This window comes from Oncorhynchus mykiss, chromosome 16 (assembly GCF_013265735.2).
Source record: "Oncorhynchus mykiss isolate Arlee chromosome 16, USDA_OmykA_1.1, whole genome shotgun sequence".
Lineage (NCBI taxonomy): Eukaryota > Metazoa > Chordata > Actinopteri > Salmoniformes > Salmonidae > Oncorhynchus > Oncorhynchus mykiss.
The window spans coordinates 61,778,123-61,797,075 of NC_048580.1; the positions used below are offsets into that span (position 1 = coordinate 61,778,123).

At 42.2% G+C, this 18,953-nt stretch overlaps 1 protein-coding gene across 3 annotated transcripts; it reads right to left on the bottom strand.

Moving 5' to 3' along the window:
- Positions 1–995: 995 nt before the first annotated feature.
- On the bottom strand, positions 996–18,593 carry LOC110492496 (YTH domain-containing family protein 1). Of its 3 annotated transcripts, none has more exons than XM_021566868.2 (6): positions 18,072–18,593; positions 17,337–17,361; positions 7,019–7,116; positions 4,414–6,039; positions 3,900–3,947; positions 996–3,760 (listed from the first exon to the last, which is right to left on the bottom strand). In XM_021566868.2, exons 1-6 carry the CDS (start codon positions 18,096–18,098, stop codon positions 3,731–3,733), a joined length of 1,854 nt encoding a protein of 617 aa, XP_021422543.1. In that variant the 5' UTR covers positions 18,099–18,593; the 3' UTR covers positions 996–3,730. The 3 variants fall into 3 exon arrangements, with proteins under 3 accessions (XP_021422543.1, XP_021422541.1, XP_021422544.1); XM_021566866.2 differs by having other exon boundaries at positions 4,405–6,039; positions 18,072–18,585; XM_021566869.2 differs by having other exon boundaries at positions 4,405–6,039; positions 7,037–7,116; positions 18,072–18,584.
- Between the last annotated feature and the right edge of the window lie 360 nt (positions 18,594–18,953).

Sequence of the window (18,953 nt, forward strand, 5' to 3'; positions counted from 1 at the left end):
CCACGGCTGCACCCATGCCCAGTCATGTGAGATCTATAGATTAGGGCCTAATGAATTTATTAAAATGGACTGATTTCCTTATATGAACTGTAACTCATTCCAATCTTCGAAATGTTTGCATGTTGCATTTATACAGTATTTTTGTTCTGTACACATGAATAAAGGTACCTTGATTACAAATAAGAGCCTGCATATCACTTATAATTAGATTCATTTATTTGACACTTGTCAATATAACAATTTACCACAAACCTGTACTGTAGTCAATTTAACATAATGAACCTTTGGTTTTCAGATGTAAGAACATTTTTTAAACCTCCTGACCTTAGTTACATTGATATTTCTTGGTTGTAGTGCCTTTCTAAATCCAATCTGAATCCAACTTTCTAGTGGGATCAAGATAATCCAGATTTTTGGGATGGAAACTATACTAACCACTACCTTCGAGTTTTGAAAAATGCAAAATGACCTACATTCCCAGATTAAAGGTCAGATTGGATTACCACATCCTTATCCGGAGGATCAGAATCCCATTCTTACATTCCCCGATTAAAGGTCAGATTGGATTACCACATCCTTATCCGGAGGATCAGAATCCCATTCTTACATTCCCCGATTAAAGGTCAGATTGGATTACCACATCCTTATCCGGAGGATCAGAATCCCATTCTTACATTCCCAGATTAAAGGTCAGATTGGATTACCACATCCTTATCCGGAGGATCAGAATCCCATTCTTACATTCCCCGATTAAAGGTCAGATTGGATTACCACATCCTTATCCGGAGGATCAGAATCCCATTTTTAAGTTTTCAAAAAACTAAATTCTAACATGTAATACTATCCGATAGTGGTAATCGGATAACTTTTGAAAAACCACCCCCTGAAGACCTTTCTGGAACATGGAAGGAAAAACAAAACAGAATCACTGTCAAGTTAAGAGAAGTAGTGTTTTCAGAATGATCAACAGTAATGACGAGATTAAGACAAAGTGATTGTTGCTAAATATACAGTTTATTAAGGCTTGATTTTTTCTAAAGGAAAAAATATAATAAACCAAGATAGAGCTTTCAAAACCTTACAGGTTGATCCCACTGATATAGCTAAAGTGGTTTACTTGCAAGTCTATACAATAATTCATTGTATTAATATTTGTTTTATTTCACGTCATTATTCCTTTAGTGTAGTAGACATATCCTTTATTTTAGAACCATACACATGGCCCTCTATTGCAGCAAACAACTCGACACGTGCATGTAAGTCCTGAACTATAGGCATCACATCCATTTCATGCTTCTTGACCGAAAGAAAAACAGCAATGTCTATAATCTAAAGTGGCTTCCTCCACTTGTCTCCTTTCCTTCATCTATACTGGTGTGAAAGACAATTTGTGGAAGAAAACACCATAGAAATCATCCACCCCATATGGCTTTAACCACGTTTTCACATTGCTGCAGATGGAGGAGAGGAAGGAAGCCACTTTAGACTATTGAGATGCACCCGGACGTCCCCTGTACGAAGTCAAAGGTCATGTCTCCAGACATACAGGGGCTACACTACACCGGCCAGGGAAAAGAGCAGCTACGCAACATCTGAGACTGGGCTGTGGTGATACACAAACATCCAGCAAATCTGGAACTGATCCAGGCACATGGCAAGAAACAACGCTGTTACAACTCCATGAACACAAGAGATGCGGGTTCACACTCATGTACAGCAGTGGAGGCTGGTGGAAGGAGCTATAGGAGGACGGGCTCATTGTAATGGCTGGAATGGAATCAATAGAACGATATCAAACATATTGAAACCACGTTGGACTCCGTTCCAGTTATTTAATTCCAGCCACTACAATGAGCCCGTCCTCCTATAGCTCCTCCACTGATGTGCAGTAACAGTGAGGGACAGCATTCACATCCATGTCTCTCTCTTGCTCACACACACTGTGATGTCACAGAATTCCAGGTTTAATGCTCAAGTCAGAATAAACCTACAACACAAGAGAGTGGACTGAATGGCACACAGAACAGTTTCTACCCCGTCTCTCTGTGCAGAATGGGAATCCAGCATGTCTGAGATCAGTAAGAGAACAAAGGAAATACTGCTGTACTGTCAATAAAGGAACTGTACTAGAAAGAAATCGTTGTGCCAACCATTACTCAAAAAGGGCTGTATAGTGTTTAACCACAATGTAATCAAGGTTACCAGACTGTGATTGCAGCCTGCATGATTGCACATTGTGGGCTATTAATTAGGGATAATTGGGATAATTGTTTATCATTCAATGTTCAACCACCAATCAATCTTGATGGATAGATAATTCCTGATACCACTGACTTATTTTCAATGACTTTGACCAACAAAAAACACAGAAAGCATATTTAGTTCTTATTTGTTTTCTTACTCTTGATAGTAAATCAGTTGCTCATTTCAGGTCATCTCCATGACTACAGGCTCCTAAGTTAAATCTTAGCATTAACAAGAACATGAGATTTACAGAAAAAAACACATTTTGAGAAGCAAGTCAAACAAAACAACAGATTAAGACAGAATTATGATGAACGGATAATTAACCCAAGTGATTTTTCCAAATAGAGAAACAATTCATTCATATGTAGCAGTTACAGCACATCATTCCAACTATAAAATAATTCATTTAAAATGGTGAATGCTACATTTCTCTCAGACTGGCTTGAGTACGTGAACATAATCTCCTGATAATGACACAACTTCTTCAAGACAAATGTCATTTATCAAAACAAAGTGGAAGGGTGTTCGGGATGTAAAATAGTATAATTTTCAATTCAGATGGTGAGAGCTCCATCGTCGTGGAGGACACCCATCAGTTACTTCCTTCCCAGAGGCACACTTCCTCCTTTGAAATGTCCCAAGTCTGACTTCAGACTATCCCTGATTTCTCCAGCACTGTCAGTTAAAGATTCTTTTGACAAGTCATCAATAACTAGAAAACAAAATATTAAGGCTCCAGAAAAATCATCTTTCTGAACTGAAAATTGTCAGTAGTAAGCCATAAAATATAGACTTTGTTGATCTTGAATGAAAAATAGATAAACCGCTGAAGTCTCATTATCACACACAGTTCTAAGTCCGAACATTTTTTGCCTTTGGGATCCTCCAACCCTGTTGGCACAGTTAAACCTCTGAAAGATGGCAACACCGCCCCCCAATGGACAAACAGGGGCAGGACACGGCAGTTCCTGATTGTACAGAAATATAAAGTGGCAGATATTCTCTCTTCTCCTTGGTGCTGTCAAACCCTGATTCAATTCGAGGAAGAGTTATTAGGGAGGGGCCAGGAGAGGTCAAAAACAAATCCAGGAAGAGTTATTAGGGAGGGGCCAGGAGAGGTCAAAAACAAATCCAGGAAGAGTTATTAGGGAGGGGCCAGGAGAGGTCAAAAACAAATCCAGTCTGACGAGAAAGAGTACATGGGATAGAACGTAAAAAAACAAAGTCAATCAGAACTAAAACAATGTGATGGTGGTGGCTAGGTAATACATGAACTCAGCTTGTTATCCCTGCACAAGAGGTGATGGGTGGTACCTGGGGCCGGAAAGCGCAAGTCTCCACGGTGGCGGCAGAAATTCACCAGGATTAAATAGAAAAAAAAAGAATACTTATTTTTCTTTTTTAAATATAATTTCTGAATTCTTCTGTCTCTTAAATCGAATGTCCTAGTGTAACTGTTGATCAAGCCAAGAATAAATGTCTTCTACTGCTGTTTACTCCTGTTTTGGCGCTCCTGTGGGGAGACGAGAGAAGGACATGAATAACATTTAAAAACACAATCGAAACATCAGTGACCAAAATGTTCCTTCCACCCCTCGTCATCATAACAGTAATGTCAGATTCCTGTTGAGAGACAGAAACTGGACATGTACCTGCTCCAGCCGAGAACGGTTCTGGATGGGTGCAGGTGGCTCAAAGGTCTGACAGCAGGAGTACAAGGAGAGAAGAGAAGTCAGTTAAACACACACACACCTCTTATGAAGAGGGCTATGAAATGATAGGCTCTATATCAGGGCTCTCCAAACCTGCTCCTAGAGAGCTACCGTCCTGTAGGTTTTCCCTCCAACCCTAATCTAGAGCACCTGATGCTAACAATTAGCTGGTTTATAAACTTAAAATCAGGTGAGTTACAACTGGGTTTGGAGTGAAAAGCTCCAAGACGGTAGCACTCCAGGAACAGGGTTGAGATCCCTGTTCTATGTACCGATGACGTTCCATCTTCATATTCACCAAGATGAGAACTAATGTCAATCAAATGTTTACCAACAACAAAGGATTGTATTTGAAACAAACACTTTTGGGAGGCAGGTTCTTTAGCATTCATAAAGCCTAGGAGTGGATGGACAGGATTTAACAAGACAAGTGTATCTAACACACCTTGCGTACCTCCTCCTCTTCCTCCTGCCTCTTCTCATAGTGGGAGAAGTCGTCGAAGATGGAGGTGGTGTGCTTGAAGCCCACAATGATCTTCATCACCTGCTTGGCCTTCTCCAGAGGGACCTCCTGAGTGTCCCGGGAGTTGGTCACCGGCTTGTTGTCGTTGTTCTCAAGGCGGATGTGGCGCAGCTGGCTGTTGGGCACGTCCTTAACAAACAGCCAGTCCACGTCAAACTTGCCCTTCCACTTGTCCTGTGCCCACACGCCGGCACTGGTGCCGTAGTCCACGGACGAGCGCATCTCGGCCACGCCGCAGAAGTGGCCGCTGCCGTTGACGCTGAACAGCAGGTAAACGGGTCCTTTGCCGTTGAGGCTGCGGAAGGCCCCGTCCAGGCGCTTGTTGCCGTGCTCGGTGCTGCACCAGATGGAGTACTTGATGGAACGGTGGATGTCGTCCTCAGAGTAGCTCTTGATGATGAACACACGGCCGTTCTTCAGGTTCCACTCAAACACCCTGGGGTTGTAGCTGTGGGCGGCACGCAGCTTCTCCAACACTGGGTGGTTCTCCACTCCACCAGGGACCATACCGACAGAACCAGGGGGACCGCCATTACCCCCGCTGACTATGCCAATCATACTGCTACCGTCCATGCCGGCCCCTCCTTGTCCGTATCCAAGGTTACGGTTGCGCGGGGCGACCCAGCGGGTCTGGGGAGGTGGGGGTTGGGTCTGGTGTTGGTAGGGTTGAGGAGGGTGCTGGTGGTGTAAGGCCATGGGCTGCATTTGCTGCTGCAGCAGGGACTGGGGAGGGGGCTGCATGGGGTTCTGCTGCATGGGGGTCTGGGGCTGCATGGGGTGGCCATGGGGCATGCTCATAGCCTGCTGCTGCTGCATGGGGGCTTGGGCCACTTTATTCATAGGCCCCTTGTTGTCCCAAGTGCCAATGTCCATGTTGTGTTTGATGGGCGGAGGGGGCAGGGTTCCCCCAGGGCTGGGCATGCCTGGTTTCACCTTGTTCTTCAGCTGCTGGGGTTTGGCCGGCTTACTAGCGATGGCCGCCCAGGAGGCGGGCTTCGGCGGGGGCATACCGATGGACGTACCCCCGTTCCCCTGTGCCACCACCGGCGGTCCGCCAATCACAGAGCCCACAGCCTTGATTCCTGACCCCTGGCCTGTGAGGTCACCACCGATCTTCAGGCCCACCATGCCCTGCTCCAAGCTGTTCATGCCAGGGGCCTTGTTGAGGGTGTCGCTATGGAAGCCTGTCTGGCCGTCAGGCACCAGTGTGCCACCCAGGGAGCTGGGAGGGTAGCTATAGCTGCCACCGTAGGCTGAGCTCTGAGTCTGCTGGCCCTGAGAGCCACTGGTGCCCCAGGCGGAGAAGGTCGGGTTCTCAGGGAAAAAGTTAAAGCGGTGGGGGTAGATGCTGCTGCCAAGCCCTCCAGGCTGGCCAAACACGGTGTCGGGCATGAAGTGGTGGTCTCCATTGCTCAAGGGTCCGTAGGGGGTGAGGTAAGGGATTGGGGGGTCTCCACCAGTGGACCAGGGGGCCTCACTGAGGGGGTAGGGGAAGCCGATGGAGGGGGCGTAGTAGCTGGACAGGTAGGGGTCGGTCATGGACTGGTAGCTGCTGTTCTGTGGAGGTAGAACAATTACAATAATCTATACCCGTTATGTAAAAAGTTGTTTCATTAGTCTTTTGGTGTTTGCTTCACATTATGCAGCACTAATAAACAGTTAATCACAAAACACTCAGCTAGTAAATGGAAAGAACATGGACACAGAAGGCCAAAACTGGGGGGTTAAAAGAATGGCAATGAGAAAGTAATACCAAAAATGTAATTTTGCAAAGGCAGATTTGTTCTGTGAGAGGAGCAAAATGAGGCCCTCACTGGAAACAATCTATCGCCCTTCAACAGACAAGGTCATGAGATATTTCTGGCATCCATTTTAAATGAAAAACTAATAGAGAATAGAGGGTACAAGTTAGAAGGCCACATTTAGCAACTAAAAATAAAAACGGGAAACGCTATCGTCTTCTGCATATCAACCGTCTTGCCCTCTACTAAGTGAAAAGCTAGGTGACAATTACATTCCATTAGGATTCAAGTGAGGAAATAATGTCAGCGTCATTTGGGCATTCAAGACACTTGCAATACCTGACCCTGAGCTTTCTTCTTCTGGAAACATCTGAGAATTTTGATCCACTGAAAACCAACTGGAAAATGTAGGCCTAGCCCAGGTATATTCAACTCTTACCCTACCAGGTCCTGAGGACTGCTGCTTTTCTGTTCTACCTGATAATAATTCTACCCACCTGGTGTCCCAGGACTGAATAAGTCCCCGATTAGAGAGAACAATGGGAAAAAGCAGTGGAACTGGCTTTGAGTCCCAGATTTGAATTTGAGGGACCTAGCCTATGTTGGGGAAATCTGAAACCTTGATATAAAGAGCTTTAATAACCCATCACTTAAAATCAGTCTGATACAAATGGAGACCAACTCTTCCAACTGCAGCTTCAACACACAAACTGCCACCCCCGTCATGTAAATTCAGAATTGCATAATAAGAAAATGTAAACATTATCCCATGAAAGACTGGTTAGCATTATCACCTGCGGCCAGTCACGCACCTGGGTTGATTGGCCAGTGAGGTACGGCTCAAAGTCATTGTCGTGGACAGTCTCCTTCTGATGCAGCGAACCATTTTGCACTGAAACGACAACACAGGAGTTAGGATTTTTGGCAAAAAGAAAATCAGGAATGATTTCTATCTCAACAATAACAGGTGAGTGGCAATGCACTGTCAGTTCAGTGAAGGGCATTTGGAAGTGTGCTTAGTAGGCAGCCTTAACACTGACACTCAGCATGCGCGTATGGTGTCATCCTCCACAAATAACCTGCCTGCATCATCGTGATATGACTGACAGCCACCTGGCACTTGCCAGGAGACCCGTCGTATCCTGGAAGTGAATCAGGCAGTGACCTACACCCCTCCAGCAGTGTCAGTATGAGTCAAGGCCTGTGCTGTGTGTCACTGCCTCAATGTCTAACACACAATTAAAGGCTAGTCAACACCAATCAACGTCACAGCCTACCAGCAGTGAATAATCAGCGAGTCACTAAAATGTGCGTGTAGAGAATTTGAGGCTGGTTTGCATACATATATTCTGAATAATATCTGGTGTGCAGTCTAAGTTTGTATGTCAAAGTCAACTCACCCAGAAAGTATGGCAAAATGTTAGCTAATAAATCAGCGGAATTGTGCACAACAACTTCCACCAATAATCTATGGCAAACAAATGTAGAATAGGCTGTTGACTATTGCTTAGCTAACTGACATGCAAAAGGTACCAGGCTAGATACTCTCTTCAGCTAGGCCTACACTATCTAGATCAGATAGGTGTCCCGGGAGGTGAAGCTGTAACCGTGTGCAGGGGACTAGAGACCACCAGCGCAGATCAAAAATTTACCCCAAGTAGCTAGCTACTCTAAAAGTTCAAAAAAGGTTATTGGGCTGTCCTTGTGGGTTCCTGAGGGCTATCCTACGAAGCAAGCTAGATCTACTCTGGGTTTTCTAAAGCTAACCAGCTTCAGTTAGCTTCACATTCCAGCTCAGGCTTCAGGCTTCACCCGTACTATGAGAGTGGATGTTGCTCTTCCGCCTGCTGCTAACTCTAGCAGGCCTGTAACTGTGCGTGCATGTCACACATACCTAGTTGAACAACAAACTCTTCATTGAGACAATGCTGAAACATCAAATCAGGCTTTTATATTTTTTAACATATCGTTAATGCTGACTTCGGTGTGCTTATCAATGCACAACCACATGCACCTTTTCCCCCACTCGTATCGATTAAATAATTGTTTTAAGTCATACAAAAGTGTTACTGTGCATGAAGTCACAAATGCATTCTGTTGTTACTAAATGTGTAATGTGATAATGTTAAAATACCAACAATATTTTATTAAAATATTTAAAATCAGTTGTCCTTTGCAAGATGGAGAGAATCTGATTTTATTGATCCTCAACTCGTGGCTCAGTCATTTAATTCAGGCTAAGCGGAAATAGCCGTGAGTTAGCTTGCCCCGGAGGACTCGTTGCCATAGAAATGTGCCTGGCTAAAAGGTGAGAGGCTTTTGTTAAGAGCCACGCATTGCTTGTGGTCCGGTTTTGGAAACATTAGGAATGCATCTTTCATCAGCAAAAATATTTAAAAAATATATATATTTTAAAAAAAGTAAATTACTACACACATTTATAGGGTTAGGGTTCCTACACGGCCATATCTCCATGTAACACTGCTTGTTTACAGAAAACAGATGGAAGACAGCCTGTTCTAATTAGCTATCAGGTGTTCCCCCCCGAACACCTGTGCATAAACAGAAGACGGATGCCACAAACATGTTGTCACTGAAAAACAGTGCCGAGGGATTAAAACGAAATGTTGGTTATTTTGGGTTTTTTAAACAACTAATTTACCAATGTAGGCTCAATGATTTAATTTCCATTTCATTCAGGGTTTTTCTGTGAACTCAATACACAGTTTCTCTAGAGATAAATTGGATCAAGCCCATTGTGCGATGTAATATAGAGTTATAATTTCCAACAGACCAATATTCAACAGTTTAGCGCAGAAAACATGGTAATTAGGTACAATGACCATAATCCATTGCGTGCCTACTTATCCGGTCTGTGTGGGGCTGACACGGAGAGGGATGGAAGAGGCAGAAGATGCACAATCGAGGGGGTCTCTCTACCTGATAATACATGATCTAAGTGATTTATAGTTGGTATTCAGGAGTCATAAGTATGCCTTATTTACTTTGAACACTACAATTGTTATTGTCAGACAGCAGCTCAGATGAATTGGAATGAAAGTCATCAAATAAAACAAATGCAATGTACACAAGTGAAATATTTGAAAGTAAATAAATGGTTAAGTAGGGGATAAACGCCAACGTCCTGTACATTACCTTGGAAATAATGGACGATGCAGCGGGACGAGGCAGAGCAGAGTCCCTTTGTAGAGTTCATTTATCCAAGGTAATGTACAGAACAGAAGTGTTTATCCCACTTATACCAGAGTTGCCAAAGAAAACAATGTGAAAGCACACAAACTAGAGGTCAACAGATTAATTAGGGCCAATTTTAAGTTTTCATAACAATTGGTAATCGGCATTTCTGGACGCTGATTATATTGCAATCCATGAGGAGACTGCGTGGCAGGCTGACCACCTGTTACGCGAGTGCAGCAAGGAGCCATGGTAAGTTGCTAGCGAGCATTAAACTTATCTTATAAAAAAACTTTTCTTAACATAATCTCTAGTAAACTACACATGGTTGATGATATTACTAGTTTAACTAGCTTGTCCTGCATTGCATATAATCAATGCGGTGCCTGAAATTGTGTCACTTCTCTTGTGTTCATGTCTAAGCAGAGTCAGGGTATATGCAGCAGTTTGGTTCGCCTGGCTCGTTACGAACTGTGTGAAGACCATTTCTTCCTAACAAAGACCGTAATTAATTTGCCAGAATTTTACATAATTATGACATAACATTGAAGGTTGTGCAATGTAATAGCAATATTTAGACTTAGGGATGCCACCCGTTAGATAAAAATACGTAACGATTCCGTATTTCACTGAAATAATAAATGTTTTGTTTTTTATATGATAGTTTACGGATTTGACCATATTAATGACCAAAGGCTCATATTTCTGTGTGTTTATTATAATTAAGTCTATGATTTGCTATTTGATAGAGCAGTCTAACTGAGCAGTTGCAAGCAGCAGCAGGCTCGTAAGCACTTTCCTGCATTTGCCAGCATCTCTTTGCAATGCTTGAAGCACACCACTGTTTATGACTTCAAGTCTATCAACTCCCGAGATTAGGCTGGCAATACTAAAGTGCCTATAAGAACATCCAAAAGTCGAGGTATATGAAATAAATGGTATAGAGAGAAATAGTCCTATAATAACGTATTGCGTCAGACAACAACATTGACGAATACGCTGATTCGGTGAGCGAGTTCATTAGAACGTGCGTTGAAGATGTCGTTCCCATAGCAACGATTAAAACATTCCCAAACCAGAAACCGTGGATTGATGGCAGCATTCGCGTGAAACTGAAAGCCCGAACCACTGCTTTTTATCAGGGCAAGGTGACCGGAAACATGACCGAATACAAACAGTGTAACTATTCCCTCCGCAAGGCAATCAAACAAGCTAAGCGTCAGTATAGAGACAAAGTAGAATCTCAATTCAACGGCTCAGACACAAGAGGTATGTGGCAGGGTCTACAGTCAATCACGGATTACAAAAAGAAAACTGGCCCCTTCACGGACCAGGATGTCCTGCTCCCAGGCAGACTAAATAACTTTTTTGCCCGCTTTGAGGACAATACAGTGCCACTGACACGGCCCGCAACTAAAACATGCGGACTCTCCTTTACTGCAGCCGACGTGAGGAAAACATTTAAACGTCTTAACCCTCGCAAGGCTGCAGGCCCAGACAGCATCCCCAGCCACGCCCTCAGATTCAGCCCCCTTGAACTTTGCGACCTTTTGCCACATTTCAGGCTTCAAACATAAAGATATAAAACTGTATTTTTTTGTGAAGAATCAACAACAAGTGGGACACAATCATGAAGTGGAACGACATTTATTGGATATTTCAAACTTTTTTAACAAATCAAAAACTGAAAAATTGGGCGTGCAAAATTATTCAGCCCCTTTACTTTCAGTGCAGCAAACTCTCTCCAGAAGTTCAGTGAGGATCTCTGAATGATCCAATGTTGACCTAAATGACTAATGATGATAAATACAATCCACCTGTGTGTAATCAAGTCTCCGTATAAATGCACCTGCACTGTGATAGTCTCAGAGGTCCGTCAAAAGCGCAGAGAGCATCATGAAGAACAAGGAACACACCAGGCAGGTCCAAGATACCGTTGTGAAGAAGTTTAAAGCCGGATTTGGATACAAAAAGATTTCCCAAGCTTTAAACATCCCAAGGAGCACTGTGCAAGCGATAATATTGAAATGGAAGGAGTATCAGACCACTGCAAATCTACCAAGACCTGGCCGTCCCTCTAAACTTTCAGCTCATACAAGGAGAAGACTGATCAGAGATGCAGCCAAGAGGCCCATGATCACTCTGGATGAACTGCAGAGATCTACAGCTGAGGTGGGAGACTCTGTCCATAGGACAACAATCAGTCGTATATTGCACAAATCTGGCCTTTATGGAAGAGTGGCAAGAAGAAAGCCATTTCTTAAAGATATCCATAAAAAGTGTTGTTTAAAGTTTGCCACAAGCCACCTGGGAGACACAAACATGTGGAAGAAGGTGCTCTGGTCAGATGAAACCAAAATTGAACTTTTTGGCAACAATGCAAAACGTTATGTTTGGCGTAAAAGCAACACAGTTGAACACACCATCCCCACTGTCAAACATGGTGGTGGCAGCATCATGGTTTGGGCCTGCTTTTCTTCAGCAGGGACAGGGAAGATGGTTAAAATTGATGGGAAGATGGATGGAGCCAAATACAGGACCATTCTGGAAGAAAACCTGATGGAGTCTGCAAAAGACCTGAGACTGGGACGGAGATTTGTCTTCCAACAAGACAATGATCCAAAACATAAAGCAAAATCTACAATGGAATGGTTAAAAAATAAACATATCCAGGTGTTAGAATGGCCAAGTCAAAGTCCAGACCTGAATCCAATCGAGAATCTGTGGAAAGAACTGAAAACTGCTGTTCACAAATGCTCTCCATCCAACCTCACTGAGCTCGAGCTGTTTTGCAAGGAGGAATGGGAAAAAATTTCAGTCTCTTGATGTGCAAAACTGATAGAGACATACCCCAAGCGACTTACAGCTGTAATCGCAGCAAAAGGTGGCGCTACAAAGTATTAACTTAAGGGGGCTGAATAATTTTGCACGCTCAATTTTTCAGTTTTTGATTTGTTAAAAAAGTTTGAAATATCCAACAAATGTCATTCCACTTCATGATTGTGTCCCACTTGTTGTTGATTCTTCACAAAAAAATACAGTTGTATATCTTTATGTTTGAAGCCTGAAATGTGGCAAAAGGTCGCAAAGTTCAAGGGGGCCGAATACTTTCGCAAGGCACTGTACCTCACTCAATACCATCTACTGTATCTTGCCTATGCCGCTCTGTACCATCACTCATTCATATATCTTTATGTACATATTCTTTATCCCCTTACACTTGTGTCTATAAGGTAGTAGTTTTGGAATTGTTAGCTAGATTACTTGTTGGTTATTACTGCATTGTCGGAACTAGAAGCACAAGCATTTCGCTACACTCACATTAACATCTGCTAACCATGTGTATGTGACAAATAAAATTTGATTTTGATTTGATTTACAACCTAAAACTTCTTAACTGGGAATATTGAAGACTCATGTTAAAAGGAACCACCAGCTTTCATATGTTCTCATGTTCTGAGCAAGGAACTCGCTAGCTTTTTTTACATAGCACATATTGCACTTTTACTTTCTTCTCCAACAATGTGTTTTTGCATTATTTAAACCAAATTGAACATATTTAATTATTTGAGAATAAATTGATTTGATGTATTATATTAAGTTAAAATAAAAGTGTTCACTGTTCATTCAGTATTGTTGTAATTGTCATTATTACAAATATATATAAAAACCGGCATCGTCTTTCTTTGGTCCTCCATAAATCGGTCGACCTCTAACACAAACGGTAGAAATACTGATTTTTGTTGATTATTTCATTTTTAGAAACAAATTTGTACTCATCTTTTGGTTGCTAGAGACGTGACCCAGTCCTTCGTTTGATTAGTTCGATATCTATGCAACCCAGACGTTTGTTCTTTATGTTCCGTTGCCATGCTTCTTATCCCTTGCTTGCTACTAGCTAACCAACTAGCTACGGCTAGTCACTAATGAAATATTACTGGTCGCATACACATTTAGCAGATGTTATTGCGGCTGAAGCGAAATGCTTGTTCCTAGCTCCAACAGTGCATTAGTATCTAACAATACACACAAATCTAAAAGTAAAAAAATAGAATTAAGAAATATTAGGATGAGCAATGTTGACGCCGGAGTGTGTGTGTGAGATATATAACACACACACAAACAAAAAAGTTTGGGGTCACTTAGAAAAGTCCTTGTTTTTTTGTCCATTAAAATAACATCAAATTGATCAGAAATACAGTGTAGACATTGTCAACTGGCAGCTTCACTAAAGAGTACCCGCAAAACACCAGTCTCAACGTCAACAGTGGAGAGGCGACTCCGGGATGCTGGCCTTCTTGGCAGAGTTGCAAAGAAAAAGCCATCTCAGACTGGTCAATAGAAAGAAAAGATTAAGATGGGCAAAAGAACACAGACACTGGACAGAGGAACTCTGCCTAGAAGGCCAGCATCCCGGAGTCGCCTCTTTACTATAGATGTTGAGACTGGTGTTTTGCGGGTATTTAGTGAAGCTGCCAGTTGAGGACTTGTGAGGCATCCGTTTCTCAAACTAGACACTCTAATGTACTTGTCCTCTTGCTCCGTTGTGCACCGGGGCCTCCCACTCTTTCTATTCTGGGCAGAGCCAGTTTGTGCTGTTCTGTGAAGGGAGTAGTACAAAGCATGGTACAAGATCTTCAGTTTCTTGGCAATTTCTCGCATGGAATAGCCTTTGTCTCAGAACAAGAATAGACTGAAGAGTTTCAGGAGAAGGTTATTTGTTTCTGGCCATTTTGAGCCTGTAATAAAACCCACAAATACTGACGATCCAGACATTCAACTAGTCTAAAGGCCAGTTTTATTGAATCTTTAAATCAGAACAACAATTTCAGCTGTGCTAACATAATGGCAAAAGGGTTTTCTAATGATCAAATAGCCTTTTAAAATGATGAACTTGGACTAGCTAACAACATGCTATTGGAACACAGGAGTGGTTTCTGATAATGGGCCTACGTAGATATTCCATTTTTTTTTTTTATCATCCGTTTCCAGCTACAATAGTCATTTACAATGTCTAAACTGTATTTCTGATCAATTTGATGTCATTTTAAATGTTTTTGTCCATGTGCTTTTCTTTCAAAAACAAGGACATTTCTAAGTGACCCCAAACTTTTGACCGGTGGTTGTGTGTGTGTGATATATCTATGATGGGATGTATAGACATTATGTGGATAGAATATGTAGTATATCTGAAGAATACTTAAGATAGAATTGTATATGTACTGCAGTAGTTGAATAGGATAGCCTTGACTAGAATACAGTATATTCACATGAAGTGGGTAAAACAGTACATAAACATTATTTAAGTGACCAGTGTTCCATGTCTATGTACATAGAGCATAGCAGCCTCTAGGGTGCAGGGTTGAGTAACCGGATGGTAGCCGGCCAGTGACATTGACTAAGTTCAGGGCAGGGCATTGACTAAGGTCACCAGCTAGTGATGGCTTGGCGAGTCTCATAGTCCCAGCGTTGATGTACCTGTACTGACCTCGCCTTCTGGATGATAGCGACTGCTGCAGCCAGAATAACAGCAAAGTTGATTCCGTTGCGTTTGTTTCAGCTGTTTATCCCATTTATACCACAGTTGCCAAAGAAAATACTAAGCACACATTTACCGGTAGAAAGAAAAACATTTTGTTTTTGTTTTAATTTCTATAAGCAAATTCATTCTCTCATATTTTGGTTGCTAGAGACCCAGTCGTTCGTTTGATATTTATGGACGCAACCAAGTCGTTCGTTCTTTATGTTCGGTTACTATGCTTGTGGCGACGTTGTTGTCCCTTGCTTGCTAGACAGCTAGCTATGGCTAACACAGTCACGACCTCTGCAGAAAGAATAACGGAAAAGTAGCTGTTTTCTATTGATATTCAGTAGGATAAATCCATAACAATGAGATGATAATGCCCAATGTTGCCTGTCATAGCAAGAAAAGTTTGCCTTCTCATCAAGACACTTGAAACTGTTCATTGCGAGGAGATCGCATTGCATATCAAATACTAGGCTAGAAGCTAGATAAATAGCTTGTTGCTAGCAAACCTGCCAATATGACAAAAGTCTAAAAAATGTTGCTGAAAACAGATGGTGAAACTAGAAACATGAGAGGATTTGACAGCATAGCGCCACGTGTGTCATGACGGCAACAGTAGGCACCAGAGAAATTCATGTTCATCACTCACCGTGCTAGGTCATCAGATGCTCCAAAAAATATGTCTCTGCACAAACAAATCAATGCTAGCTAAGTTTTCCTTGATGGACCTGTATTTACAATATATCCAATTTCAGTTGTGTAGCTGTTGGTTTAGCCTTTGTAACTTTGCAGAAAGTAAGGTCTGCATGTTTTTATTTAACCTTTATTTAACTAGGCAAGCCAGTTAAGAACAAATTATTATTTTACAATGACAGCCTACCCAGTCCAAACCCTCTCCTAACCCGGACGGCGCTGGGCCTATTGTTCACCACCCTATGGGACTCCCGATCACAGCCGGTTGTGGTACAGCCTAGGATCGAAACCAGGGTCTGTAGTGAGACGTCTAGCACTGAAATGCAGTGCGCCGTAGACCGCTGCGCCACGCAAAGCATTGTGTGTCATGATTGCAAGGTATCCCGATATCTTTTCCAACTGTCCCATTACCTGGTTTTCATGTCCATTCTAGAATGCCCTTCTAGCCAATTAGAAACAAGTATCCAAGGGGCATGGTATATGGCCAATATACCACGGCTAAGGGCTGTTCCTATTCACGATACAATGTGGAGTGCCTGGACACAGCCCTTAGCCGTGGTATACTGGCCATATATCACAAACCCAGAGGTGCCTTATTGCTATTATCAACTGGTTGCCAACGTAATTGGAGAAGTAAAAATGTTGTCATACCTGTGGTATATGGTCTGATATACTACGACTGTCAGCCAATCAGCATTCAGGGCTCAAACCCCTCAGTTTGTAATAAGTGATAAGCAGTAACGGGAAGTCACTACCACATCTTTTCCAATTGTCCCAATATATTTTCCAACTGTCCCATTATCTAGTTTAAAATGCCCTTTAAGCAAATCAGAAACTAGTCTTCAACAATGCTTTGGTATAAGATCTATTATAAACTGGGTGGTTCGAGCCCTGAATGCTGATTGGCTGACAGCCGTGGTATATCAGATCGTATACCACGGGTATGACAAAACATTTTTACTGCTCTAATTACTTTGGTAACCAGCCAATACACCACACTGCGTCATGCCTAAGAACAGCCCTTACCCGTGGTATATTTGCCATATACCACACCTCCTCGGGCCTTATTGTTAAATTAGCAGTGAAGGGAAGTCACTACCATCAACGGTCCTTTTTTAATTGTTCTACATTACATGTTATAGCATTCAACCCACTTAATGCATTGTGCATTTATTGTTTACAGTAATAATTTGAACGGAAATCCGTGATTCTTTTTTAATAATCAACACTAAACCGAACTCACAAAGCACTAATTGCTCAGCACTACAAATACTGTGGGCTGCAACTCTTAAAACAGCATAGGCCTACAGTAAGTATATATTTTGCATCTGTGAATTTATTTTGATGTAATATGAAAGTAGAGGGCTTGATGTTTCTAGAACCATACCGCAATTGAGAATCGATTCACAATTATAATTTTGCTGTCAGAAACAATTCGCTTTTCCTAACATAACATGTAAGGTCCCTTAACTATAAGGATAACGTTAGGCTCTGATAGTCCATTATTGGGCTAACCCAAAGGGATTCTACAAAAAGTTATCCCACCGGGACAGCCAAAGAACCCTTTTATGTTCTAGATGGGTAGAATATTTTTCCCCCCTAAAACTGCAGCTAAATATACAGCTGTTTTTCTTTTGGTTATAGATAGGCCTATTTGATAGATACGTGTTAGGTATGTGAAATGCAATGATTCTTACCTTTAGATGCTTGTCCCTTTGATCTCTGCATCCCCATTGGATCACGCCGGGAATAAAAGAAAACATGCATGTTAGCCAAAGGGAGCTTCACCAAACATTACCTACCTAGCTAACTGGGCCTATCCGCTGGCTAGCTAGTTAACTAGCTGACAAGTGTCTAACCATGATCAAACTAACATTGGCTAACTAAAAGTTCTGGCTAGCTAGCTACGTAACACCATGGGAAAATCCCATCAGTGAGTTGGTCAGCTAGCTTTTTGGCTAAACGCATAGCTTAAATATGACTAACAAGATCATCAAGCAATGATGTAACGTTGCAAGATAGCTAGTTAACTTACTACGCCCATTTAGCCAACTAACTAGCTAACGTTAACCAATGATACGTTTAAATATTAGCTTATCAGGTTAGTTAACCCCTGATTTCTTAAGAGTTGGCTAGCTAGCAGGTTAGCAAGATGTTAGCTACCTAGCCAATATTACTTCGCTAGCAAATAGTTTGCTTAACGTTAACGTTAGCTACTTGTTTGCCCTCAAACATCGTACAGTAAAACTATGCAAATATGTGGTCGCAAACCGTCCTTCGTTTGAACAAACCGGTTAGTTAGCTTGCCAACAAACCGCCTGGCACAATTAAATTAGTTTGAAACGTAGCTAACGTTACCTGGCTAAGTAAGGTTAATTAGCTAGCTAACATATTTACTGCACGGCGAGATGCATCGTCCTGCCTAACGTTACCTGAGGGTCAATGCTTGTGGCAGACATAATTCATTAAGCAAGTCCCTGGATTCGCACGGAGCCTAGCAGGTCAGTGTATCTGATGCTCCGGTTTTCGATGGTTCCTAGCTCAGTTAGCTGGCTAGGCTAGCTAAAGTGTTTTTCCACTGCTTGTATCCCCAGATCAACTCCCACAGTGCAAGTATCTTATCCGGTCCGCTCGGATTCAATGTCCAAGCTTAAATAAGTCCGGATAATATTTCTAGATCTCCACAGAATATTGTTTTTGGATCCTGTACAATCTCTGTCCACAGTTAAATCTTTTACGTCTTTTTTTTTTCACTCCAGAGATCCCTCCACAGTTAGCGTGCAGCACTTCCCCCAATGGCTGTTCTATCCCATTGGTTTCATCCGGGTTCTAGACTGAGCTTTACGACAGCGACACTGGGTTTCTTGAAAGGTGAGTGGCCCTGCACACAGTGGGGCAACGATATGTGGCTTTCCCATGGGATCTGAACGCTCCGCTGGTGTCACTACAATGAAAAATACCTTTGGTGGTAATATTCTACACTCGGAATGTGACCCCTTTGGTCACTTTATTTGTCTTGTGATCAGTTACAGTTACTCATTACTGTAAACGTCTACGGGTACAACACCAAACATGAGAATGATGAACTGCTTGAATCTATAGAGAAACATATACTTCATTGGTTATCTACATTTCCCAATTTGTTATTATTGATAGGAGGGGTCTTTAACATTACTACAGACAATTCAACTGATAGATGGCCCCCAGGTAGACCAACCAATCAGAATTTGGGTTTAATACTTTTTATGGAAAAGTTTGATCTTACGGAGAGAGGGGTTTCCGGCCGACAGATCACTTGGAGTAACAAAACAGGT